Here is a 12,351-nt window from a genome sequence, read left to right on the forward strand (position 1 = left end):
GGTACGAAATTACATTTCATTAAAATAAGCGGCTCAAACATTCAAAATGGAGATAAAATTGTTTGTGGAAATAGCGCCCTTTGTGAAGCCAAAATGAGCACGATCGATTTTCTCAAAAGCGAAGTTGAACGGCTGAGCAATGAGCTACAACAAGCCTGCTTAGAAAAAGTGCAAGCGGCTGAATATGGGCTGGCGGTGTTGGAAGAAAAACAGAGATTACAAGAACAATACGACGAACTCGAAACGTCTCTCGAAGCGAACAAGCAAGAATTGGAATGTTTGAGAGAGGTAAATATTTGATAGTTCATTTTATTCATTGCGAAGTTGTATGGCTCTTTTTTCTGATTTGATTAGGATCAAAGTGTGTGATCGCAAAAAACTTTCACAGACCTCTATCATCAAATGCCTTGAATTATTGATATGCCGCACTTGTGTAAACTAGACTTAATCCATCAACGACTGATCTGAATGCATAGTTAAGTAAAATAATTCTTAGGCCAGTTTTTTTGATAAAATGAGACCTTTAAAATATGACGGTTTATCTATGGAGACATTTTACTAACTTTATTCAACTCATATGCAATACAATGGTCACCAGCCGGCCAGTAAAAATCGCGTGACGTGGAAGCGTATAAAGGCTGTCATCAAATCCGATCGATCCCGGCTAGGGATCAGACCACCTGGAATCAGACGGTGTTCTTAAATGATATCATTTCGGTAAATTGTGTTAGTAAGAAAAACACTTGCAGAATGTGAAAAATTTGAAGGCCTGTGCCTGCAGCGTACAAACTGTCTGTAACGCCACAGCAACTACAATGTGGAGTCAATAATGCCATTTATACGAGGAAAAATAAGACGCGTCTTACATAAGACGCGAACTGGACCATTTATACGAGCATGTCTTATCTAAGTCTTCTGTATACTTACACTTGCTTTTAAAATGTAAGTTTATATTACCAAGATAGCAATTTGATTAGTAAATATAAATTGTGATAGTTTAAAGCTAAAAGCAAGGCTGCTGCCTAAGAAAAATTTTAGGGAGCCCTTCGGGCTCCTAAAGTTTAAAGTTAGGAGCCCGAGCCACATTGTTAGGAGCCCAGTTTGAAATCCATGTATTGTTTTTCCAAGATCATTACATAGGTTATAGAGGTTCTTGCACACTTTAATAAGAATTCGCCGGGCCTAATAAATAACACGTAAACAAGAATTAACCGAATTATTTACTTTCATACGTTGCAAACTGGTACATGAAATCGAACATCAAGCACGTCCAGTCGATAGCACGCAAGATAGCTTCCCATTCTCGCCACAAAAAAGTTATCAAATCGACGAAAACCCAAGCAAACGATGAACTGCACGAATGTCAACATAGGCAACAAACAGCCCATAATTTTGCTATTCCATATTTGGAAGTCAAATCTCAGACCCAGTCTTCAACTGCCATCCGGACTCGGAAACGATGGCTTCGTTCGTTTCGACAAAGCTTCACAGTTGAACACGTTAGGTTTACATAATTTACGGTTTATTTGTGGAAATTTTATACTGCCTAATCGCATCATCGCTAACCATATCAACAGTTCCACTGTTTAAAGTCCTACTCCAGCTAAAGGAATATAATGTACAAGGAGGTTAAGTCTAATGCCGTGTGTTAAGTCAGGCGCCCGCGCGGGCTCCTTGTACCGAAATTTGGTCGCCCATGCTCTTACCTTGGGCGCCTCTGGCGACCGGGCGCCCGTTAGGCAGCAGCCTTGAAAAGGGTCTGCTTACACCAGCAGATGTCACGCATCTGCTGTCCAGGAGGTCTGTTATCGCCTTCTCCTTATATATATACACTGTAATAACAAAAAATCTTTTTCCTCAGCGATGGACCAAGTGTTTCTTTTTACCTTTAACGGCGTGCTCATTGTATCTGAGCAAAGAAAAAATAAAGCAGAATAGACATGGAAACGAAAACGCGTTGTAATTTGTTAAAAAATTTTCCCGCCAGTGGCCTGCCAGTCCACCGCTGGGCAAGCGATAATTTTCCTGCCAAAAATTAAGGCATGCGTACTATGCATTCGCATCTTATGTAAGATGCAAATTTCGTTTATACAAAGTTTTTCTCGTCTTAGCTAAGACGCGTCTTATCAAAGAACAGGTGTTAAGGGCTGTTTAAAATAAGACGCATCTTAGCTAAGTCGCGCCTTATTTTAGATGAAATGTGCCGTTTATACAGAAAGTTCGCGTCTTATTTTTCCTCGTATAAATGGTCCTAATGTAGGTGGGATGAGGAGTAGAGTAACAAAGTAATTTAGCGTTATGCAGAAATTCTACTTACAAAGCTCTCGCTGGCATTTTCAGGCCATATCATGATTGATCCACTCAATCACAATGTTCAGGTTGATGGCAATTTTGAGATGTAATGCACCTATCAATGTAAATCCCGCAGGGGGGGGGGAGTGCGGGCAAGGGGCGGGGATTTGACAAATTTTAACATTTTTTATCAAATTCCCCAGGGTCGGAAACAAAATGGTCAATCAAAAAGTGTCAAAAAAGCCCTACCCTAGGGGAAAAAATCAAAACAAACAATACTATAATACTATATCAGGGTTGTCACTAAGATTTCTAGTTGCTGGGTAAATACAACAAGTAGGCGGGGAATCAAACGGCTAGGGATTTCTTTTGGTTCTATTTTTCTTCTATTTTCCAATAAAAGTAGCTGGGGGCCACTCTCTTATTAGCCGGGGAAAATCCCCAGCCCTTGGCTCTTAATGACAACCCTGCTATATAAAACGAATATAAGAACATTTCAAAAGTGCATTCTTACTACTTTTATTTAACGTTAACGTAAGCTCCGTTAAATTACTTGCTGTAATTAAGTATTCTCTCTCTCCACTAGCATCTCTTATTTTGAACAACATAATCACTCCAGGAAGATTGACCGTGCTATTATAATATTGATGAAATGTTCAATGCTTTATAACATCTGTTCAACATGTCGAAACAGGTTGGATCAGTGACCCATAAAAAATCCTCTGATTTTCATGGTGGAATTCGATTTCAATCGAGTTTTACAAGCAGATGGGAACTTGAAGATAAAAACTTTCTCAAAATAGACATTACCTGTTTAGATGACAGTTTAAAGTATCGGATTATAGCGATTAAAACAAATGAAAACTCCGTACCTTTCTGCAACAGCATGACTTTCAGAAAGCCTCGAGGGACAGACTTGGTAACCGCTTCTGAATTGATACCAGGCTTCTGTCGGTCAAAGTCAAATGTCCAGACCCCGGGGTCACTTCGCATGATCAAAAGCCCGACAGGGGGGATAGTCTCAGGCATCAAATCCCCACCCCTTGCCCGCATTCCCCCCCCCCCCCCTTGAGGGATTCACACTGAAAGGTGCATGATGCTCTGTCTTTATGTTGGGGATCTTTCTGGGCGAGGGGGTTGGTAACCCCAGGGAACCTCTCAGCATTTGCACAACAACTTCTACAAATCCTTACCACCCAAGATCAATATTTCTCCAAAAAGTTACCATTGTCCCTCTCCCCTGGGATAAATTTAGTAGGATATCCAATTTTTTCGAGCAATAGTGGGAAATGTGGGAGTGGGAAAGGACAACGCAGTTGTCGAGTCATGGTCAAAAATAAGAATGGATTTACAATGAGTTGTTCTCCACTATGTTTTATTTTGGCAATTGTTTTCTTATGTATGGCTAAGTAATAGGAACAAAGCACTAACTATTATTACTTCAAGAAAGTTAAAAATTTCAGAAACATAATTTTTCTTGTTGTCAGGTAAATGATTGAGAAAACCAGGGCTCGGAATTAATTCTTTTGGATTACTAACCCTTTGGGTTAGTGTGCATAAATTTTACTAACCAAATTATAAAGTTTATTATCCAAGAATCTGTTCTTAAACTTACAATATATTAACTACTGAAAATTGTGCTAATAAATGGGGCAAACTAAAGTATGGAGGTATTGGTTCAAAAGATTGTTTGTTTAGACTCATTGAACTGTATCATGCAGGTGAATGCCTTTTGTCATTCTTTGTGGAAATTGCTCCTTCATGTTTTCGCTTCCATATTGTTGTAAACTGTACTTGTTCTTTGTTGTTTTTCTCAATCTTCCATTTCCTTCTCACAACTTTTGTGCGGCAACCTTTTTCCGCAAAAACTATCCAAGGATTTCCGCAGTTGATTTGTATAATAAATAGGTTGCACAAACGAGCCACTTCCAAAAGAAAACAAAACAAATGCGAAAACGAGCAAGATGGCAGAGGCATACAGATCCCCTCATCCAACAAGCCTGGTTACCTTGCCTCCTGGGAAATGTGACTTTTTCGTGTTGTTTGATTATGTGGTAAGCATATCTTTTAGAGCAAAAATTTGTTTGAGATAGAACTAACCTTATGCCAAAAAAACCACACACATCAGCCTTTCGTAAAAATTAATGCTCATTTGCAAGAATAATTTCTATGAATGAAAGTATTTAAGTTAACAGAAATTTTAACTAACCATGTCAGGTTACTTGGGCACATTTTTAGTAACCAAACATTGGAAACTACTACCATTGGTTAACGGGTTACCGTTAATTTCGAGCCCTGGAAAACAGCCGACTGTTTGCAATGCCACCTCTGGTTTCCCCACAAAATGACATGAGAGGGATGAATGTTGAAGTTCCATACTAATGACATGTCAAAACCCAGATCTGGGTTCTGCTAATTCTGATTAGTTGAAGCAAATTATTTTCAACCAGTTAGAAGCACTTACCAGGTGTGGTTAGGTATGGAATCTCTGTGCTCATTCCTCCAAGGTTTTTTTTTGAGGGAAACCAGTCGTGGCTCTTGAAATATCAGTTGTTTTCTCAAGCTACCAGGCAAGAAAAGTCAAACCATCTATCATATTTTCTGTTAGGTACATGAACAGCTAAAACTTGAGCAAGAGAAAAGAAGCCGATTTGGTGATGATCGAGAGGAGAGCCTTGTGAAGGAAAGTGAATCCAGGGAAGCCTCTTATCTACATAAGATAACAGACTTGGAAAGTGATCTGCGGCAAGCCAGAAAAGCTGAAAGAGAGACACTCATTGAAAATGAACGTCTAAGTAACCAGATGTCAAACTATGTGAAAGACATAGAACAGCTTATTCACAGTAAGAAAGTGCTAAGAGATGAAATTAGGGAGCTCAAATACCGAGAATCAAAGCATATACAAGAATTCAGTGAGCTTGAGGAAGAAAATATCAATCTTCAAAAACAGTACTCTTCCCTACGATCTTCACTGGTAGAATTTGAGTCCTTAAAAGTTGAAAATAAGAGTTTGACTGATGAAATGGATGCCATTCAGTTACAGTTGCAGGTTGCTTGTGATAAAAGAGATCAGTGCCAGAAACAGCTTAATGAAGCTCTGGAGTCATTGAAAGAACAACGAGATCGCAACACAGTTCTTCAGAAAGAGTTACAGGAAAGCCATCAACGGCAATCACCCACACTGAACAGCTGGCAGGAAGAGAGTCGCTTTATTGACTTGGAAAGTCCAGAGAAAACCAAGCCTCAACAAGTTGTGGAGCACCCATTGATTCAAAAGATTATTGATGAATATAAACCTGTCCCAGGTCTTGTGGAAGATCTGATGAAGGAGCTTCAACTCTCAGAGGTCAAAGAAATGGCTCACAAATTGGACCAGTTGAGTAGCGAGAAAAATGAACTTACAAATGCACTGGCTAAACGAGAAAAAGATGTTTTGAAGCTAAAGGAGGAGTTTGATGCCATGCAGACTTTGACAGAGGCAAAAATGCTCTGTGAAACTCTAGATGACAGTGATGATGCTTCAGAGGAAAAGGAATCGACCAGTCTTAAGTTGAACAACCAGCTAAAGGAGCTTGAAGAACTAAAAAAAGTGTTGAAAGGTTATCAGACAAAGGACAACAAATCACAGGCCTTGATTAAGGAACTACAAACTGAAATTGACAACTTAAGGCTAAAAATAGTTGGCATGCAAACAAAAGCAGATGAGGCCTCATTCTTGACAAAGAGGGTGAAAGATTTAGAAGAAGAGCTCTTGACTTTGAAAAACAAAGGGATTGAATCAGAGGAATTGATTAAAAATCTCCAGGAAGATATAAAGTCCATGAGTGAATTGGCAGGAAATGCACAAGGCAGTCTCAACTGTACTCAAGATGAGCTGAAATATGTCAGTGAAGATCTTCAGAGGCTGTACAATCACGTATGTTCTGCTAATGGCGATCATCCAACTAACTCATTCTCAAGGAGAGAAAAGCAAGATAAATCAAAGATGGATGAAAATATTAACACAAGTCCTGTGAAATCCAGTGACACCCAAAAAAGTGCTGCTGAAGTCCGTCAGTCCCCAATGGGCAGTGAGAACCCAAATGAAACAGTGGAAAGAGGTGATCCTTATTCCTGTTACAGATTAATAAGTTCTGTGCGAGATCAAGTGAAGTTCTTGAGACAAGCTGTGGAGAAGACAGTTGAGATTTCCAAACAACGTGCATCAGAATATAGGGTATTACTGAGTGATGATGAAACAAGTGGAGGTGAGGAAGGTGAAGCACAGAAACAACAAATTATAAAGCTCCAAAGCCTTTTGACAACTAAGCGAGAACAGATTACAACTCTGCGTACTGTTCTAAAAGCTAATAAGTCCACATATGAAGTAGCTTTGGCAAATCTTAAGAGTCGTTATGAGAATGACAAGGCAGTTCAGGCAGAAACAGTTGCTCAACTGAAGCGGAGCCTCAAGGCTTTGAAGGCTGAGGTTTCTACATTTGCATCACTCCGTGGGATGTATGCTGCAAGGTGTGAAGAATATTTGGTGCAAGTTGATGAGTTGCAACGTAAATTTGCAGCATCAGAGGAGGAAAAGAAAACTCTTAATCATCTTCTCAAACAAGCAATTCACCAGAAAATAGACCTGACTCAGAGACTCGAAGAGTTTGAGATTGCACGTGAAAGGCTGCGCGCTTACACAAGAAAGGGAGGAAAATCTAACCGAGCAAAACCAGTCACACGTGTATAACTTATTTGTCACCAAGAGACCTTCCAGAACTGCAAAATTTAGAATTCAGCTGCTTCAAATGAAGCTCTTTGATTTGTGCTTTTTAGAGTTGTTAGAGTAAGCAATGAGTTTGCCAAAAGGGTTTTAATTTCTAAAAAATGATATTTTTATGTGCCAGAAGATTTCAAAACAAAATATTTTATCACTGCGAGTTGGTTCTTCAAATGGCTGACTGTTACTATTATCAAAATTTCAGAAAATGTAAGGAGCTATATTTTTAATAATTTTAGTATTTTATGCTCTGCCCGGTGAATGTAAACATTATAGCCTGTTTTATTCGATTTGTGGGTGGTAAAGTTACACAATTATCGAAATGGTAAAATGGAATGTACTGGTAATTTTCTGTGGAAAAGAATCATTGTAGACAGTTTATTCTGTTATTCAAAGTATCAATACATCTTTTAATGTGGTTCTTAACCTTATTATGCAGGCCATTGATGATCAATGGATTTTAATGGGTATTTGAAAAATAAACACTTGCTAAAAATATTGCAAAATTCAAATTATGAGAGAAATTAAATTGTTTTTACACCTAATTGCAATAATATTGTCACAGAAAAATGAAAAACAAAGGAATTAACAAGGGTGATATTTAAGTCATTATAAATAAGGCATGCTCACCTCATTCAGGAATCTGGTCTCACGAAAATAATGAAGCAGAAAACATCTTTACAGTGGGCAATATACCTTCTTTCAACTCAACTGACGTCAAAATGAAGTATTATATTCTCCTTCAAAAGTGTTTTCAAGATTATCAAAATGTAATTTGTATGGCTAATTAATTCCTATTTGCCCTATTTGTTTTTTGCTCTTTTGTGTGACAACATGTTTGCAATTAGATGTATATTCAGCAAATAATATAAAAATTTGGAAAGAGTATTTTGTCAAGATATCCAAGCCTCAAGAAGTGAAGTAAGAAAATGTGGTGTACTTGAGTTTTCTTTGACTGGCTTCAGGATGTTTGAAAATCTGACAATAAAAATGTTTGAGTGAACAACTTTGAGGAAGAGTTGTATGTTTTTTGGCATTATTCAAGTCAAGGCTCAACCAAGGTTGATGAAAAATCCGGCTTTGCAACTTAACTTAATTGCCTCAATTAACATTGTTAACAGCGTTTCAAGGATTCATACATTGTAAAATGGGCAGATCAAAAAATGACAAATCTACCAGAGAAGTGCCACAACAAAACTATTAAATGAAATCATTCATATTGTTATTTGTTGTTTCTTTTAATGTTTTATTTCTTTCAAATTTTCCATCCATTATATATAGTTTTCAAAAAGGACCTGTGAACAAAATTATTAATATCCCAAAAATTTATAGATTAATACATTCATTATATTCACAATAAACCAGGGAGATCAACATCCAGCCTGTTCAGTATAAGTACTGCCATGTTCAACTCTACTGGTAGTTTTCCATAGGCCAACCACATTGATCCTCCTCTGTGAGAAATTTTCTACTGAGTGTTTTCTTGTCTGCTTGTGTTCCTAGTGACTCATAATAATTGTTGATGAAATGCTCCCTTCTTTCCTGATAAACAGAAATTGCCCTGTTTTAGCTGCCGTGACTGAATGCAGATAAATCAAAGCACACTGTTTGGATTAGTCCACAAACTCTTTGTTAGAAGACCCTGAACAGTACTTTAATTTCTACAGCTAGCCTGCATGGCAGGCACCCTCTATCCCCAACCCCCTCCCTTTTCCTTTCTGTCCAATCCCCTACACCTTTTGATGTCTGCTAGGCAGGCTGAGACTAGCCCCATAGTTTCCTGTTTTCTTATACACTAATACACATGTGAATAGCAACAGTTCTCTAATACCACAATTTTGTGGTCTAAAATAAAGTTGGGCTGGGGCAACTTCTTAAGCAACAAGTGTTGAATGGCATTAATCTTTCATTTCACACTACTGATTGAATTATTTAAACATGCCTGTTGGATGTCAATCTGAGGTCTAATTGGAGAAAGCTCTGGAATACTGTGTTCTCTATGCTGTTTTGCCAGAACACCCTGTACTTTAGAATTCTTATGACCAGCATGACCTTTTTTCCAAGAAGAACTTGCCTCAGTACCACCTAAACAGTACAAATAGCATATATTGGTGTACAGAAAGGGGTGGTGCTGTATAAGAGAAGCAGTCTGTCATTTTTCTAGGAACTGATATTGGTCATCAACTACTGTCAACAAAGTTATCAGCAATCCATGCTGTATTCCCACCTGTTTTCTCTTCACTTCTGTGTGCTGACATAATAACTTCCAATGAGAAAAGATCCTGGCTTCTTGCCTTTATCTTCGTCACTTCCCTTGGTGCAGTGGATCTGACATTGTTTTTTTGTTGCCGTTTTCTTTCAAAAAATTCCTATTTGGTGAAAATTAATGAAAAACAACATCATCTGTAAAAAGTAAAAATATGTAAAAACAGGACAGTGTCTTTTTGAGCTGGGTGAAAGAGAATTGATTCACACTCATAAAATGTTGAGGGCATTCTTAGAAGTTCTCATACAAGTAACCCCAACATTTTTACGGGGCAATCCTCCCACAAGTTTTTTTTTTCTAACCCCCAGGAAGTACAAACACTGAGTATGATATTTTCATGGCCGATATTTTTATGAGTATTAACTTTCTTCACCTTTTGCAACTTGTTCTCATGTTTAAGCTTCAGCCGGTTCCTGTGAAAGGAATATAAGCTTATTTATAGACTTATAATTAAAGTTATATAGATAATTCAGCCATAAATATGGTTTGGATGAATCAGGGACTGGAGAGAGACAGTTATGAAACAACTCAAGATGTAAAGCTGTTACTGATATTTTTCTTGGTCAGCTGGGGAGTTTCCCAGGAAAAGATTTTTTTTTTCAAAATACATTTTACACTAATTTTGGCCCAAAAAAACCGCTGGACGTCCACAGCAAGTTTCAAAATTTAGTTTCACTTTTCATAAGAATGACCTAGGAGTCTTAAAGATCGTTTAAAGTGGAGGCGAAAAACTTAAGCAGTTATCACCAAAGAAGTTTTCTTTAACGGCCCCATTCAAAAGGATAAACCCTTTTTTAATAAACGAAAGTAACCGTTGGGGTTTTCACCCCAGTGCCTCTTGTGGTCGATCTGCACAGAATTTTTATAAGCGCAAAATATATACCGTCTGCTACGTGCGTAGTAAATCACTATATGAAAAGTGCAAATTTCCAGGTCGACGTTTCGAAGAATTCTTTTTTGATTTTCTGCATGTTTTTGGAGGTTCCTTAGTATTTTTTTTTCGCGTAAAGTCAAACTTACCGCGCTCCTCCCACCCAGTTCATCTTTTTGTTCATCGACTGTGCAGTGGTAGCCTTCCTGTAGCCTGCATGACAGGCGCTTTATGAGCCACGCGGGGCGAACGCGATATTTCGCGCGGATCGCGACACGAGCGCGAAGCGCGAGACGAGGGAAAGAGAAAAGCTTTATTTTTCTCTTTCCCTCGTCTCGCGCTTCGCGCTCGTGTCGCGCTCCGCGCGAAATATCGCGTTCGCCCCGCTTGGCTCATAAAGCGCCTGTCACGCAGGCTAGCCTTCCTGCAACGCAGGGGTTTTTACGGGACCCGAGAAACGCCTGTGTGGGCCCCTGTGTGGGAGGTTAGTGCTAATGCCTTGTGCAGTGATAACTGGACGCAGTACGCATAATGTTCTTTAAATGAAGTAGTAATCGGAGGTTCAGATGAGGCTGCACATGGAAAATTATTTTTGAAGAATGGGTTCGTCGCAAAATATATATTTTTTATTATTGTAAAAGTTCTTATCGTGTGAACGAGAAAGAGGAAGGTGAGAACTTTTATAATTTGCATGAGGATGTGGATTTACATATTTATTAGCCCAGTGGGCATGCGTAGTCCCCACGGTTTTCAGCGTCAGTGAGTCACTGTTTATAATTCTGATGTCCTATGGTGGCAAGAGAGTTTGAGATGCTTTACTCTGCAAATCAAGTTGATTAATTGCCCGGGAATGTCTAGCCTCCCTAACTTACGGAATTCTTTGCCCCGTAAAGGAAAACACTGGTCGTACAATGTTCTTGAATGCGTGATCCAGCGAGGACCTCGGAATGGGAACTTTAATCTTCATATCGTTGGAGGAGCCGAGAATGGGGAGTTTATTTGTATTGGAGACGTTAAACAGGAAAAATTGCGGTACAGAAGGGGAAAGATTCTCCCAGGAGATGTAGTATTGGAAATAAATGGGACACCAGTCGCTGGGTATACTCAATTTGATGTCTTGCCTTTGATCAAAAGTTCGAGAGAAGCAGTTACTCTACGAACCGTAAAACCAGGTACGATAAAGTGTTTGCGTTAACTGTCGTAAGTTAACTGCATAATACTATACAAGTATCAGCCACGACTATGATAAATTCAGCTTGTGTATATCACTGGCCGTAATTTATGTAGCGGTTTTAAATGCTGGAAACACTTAGACAAACTTATGTAAAAAAATAAATAAATAATTGGAATGCCAGTTTAAATATCTTGCTGATTGAATGATTCACGCGACAGGAATGCCGTGAATATTGATTTTATCTGAATTTTACACCAGTTTGCATCTTTTAGTCGAAAATAGCAGAGCCTATATAGTGTAAATCTGTCATTTCGCAGTTAATAACTACCTTCAAAATTTTATTGGGCCTATATGATCATAAGCCATCATAAGGTGATTTCAAATTTCTGGGGGATTAATTGGGCCTGATATAATTTGGGTCATTGAAGTTGTTTCTAATCTTATCCAAGATGATACATATTGTATTCTTGTAAAGGATGGTGAGTTTAAATCCAACGGATGTTATATAGTGGTATCATTCAATGACCTTGAATAGCAATTTCCACTTTTTGATCATAAAATAAATTCAGCATTTTTGGCCCCTTTCAAAATTTAGAGCATCATGTGATAATAATGTTTAATTTATTTTTGAGTTATGATATTGCTAGCAATCCTCCAAATCCTGCCTTAAAACATTTTTGAATATTAATTCCTTAGCCACCCATCCTCAATACACTGTACATTATAATATACGAGTTCTCTCTGCAAAATTTGTAGTGTTGTTTGCTAATCAGTTTATTTTTACTTACTGAAAGTACATCATACATGCTTAAAAATACATGTATTAGCTCATCTGGAATAACTTTTGAAATAGTTCTCAGTTTCTCATGGAAGTGGCTCATGACCTAAGAATGCAACAGACTGGACGATGACTAATGAACACGTCCATCAGTTGGCTAAACTTCTGATCTTACACATATATGCCATTTGAGATGCTAAAAAAATTGTCT

At 38.3% G+C, this 12,351-nt stretch overlaps 2 protein-coding genes across 2 annotated transcripts in view; both read left to right on the forward strand.

Annotated features, from left to right (window-relative positions):
* The first annotated feature begins 25 nt into the window (after positions 1 to 25).
* On the forward strand, positions 26 to 8,057 carry LOC140922882 (protein bicaudal D homolog 2-like). Its single transcript, XM_073372919.1, has 2 exons — positions 26 to 288; positions 4,901 to 8,057. The coding sequence occupies exons 1-2, from the start codon at positions 94 to 96 to the stop codon at positions 7,019 to 7,021; spliced, it is 2,316 nt and encodes a 771-aa protein (XP_073229020.1). The 5' UTR covers positions 26 to 93; the 3' UTR covers positions 7,022 to 8,057.
* A 2,822-nt stretch (positions 8,058 to 10,879) lies between these two features.
* Positions 10,880 to 12,351, forward strand: part of LOC140922881 (membrane-associated guanylate kinase, WW and PDZ domain-containing protein 3-like) — a 30,840-nt gene continuing 29,368 nt past the window's right edge. Inside the window, exon 1 of the mRNA XM_073372918.1 lies at positions 10,880 to 11,360. Within this exon, the coding sequence (XP_073229019.1) occupies positions 11,039 to 11,360 (322 nt within the window). The 5' untranslated portion in view covers positions 10,880 to 11,038. The remainder of the gene's footprint in view (positions 11,361 to 12,351) is intronic.

Source organism: Porites lutea, chromosome 13, assembly GCF_958299795.1.
Source record: "Porites lutea chromosome 13, jaPorLute2.1, whole genome shotgun sequence".
Lineage (NCBI taxonomy): Eukaryota > Metazoa > Cnidaria > Anthozoa > Scleractinia > Poritidae > Porites > Porites lutea.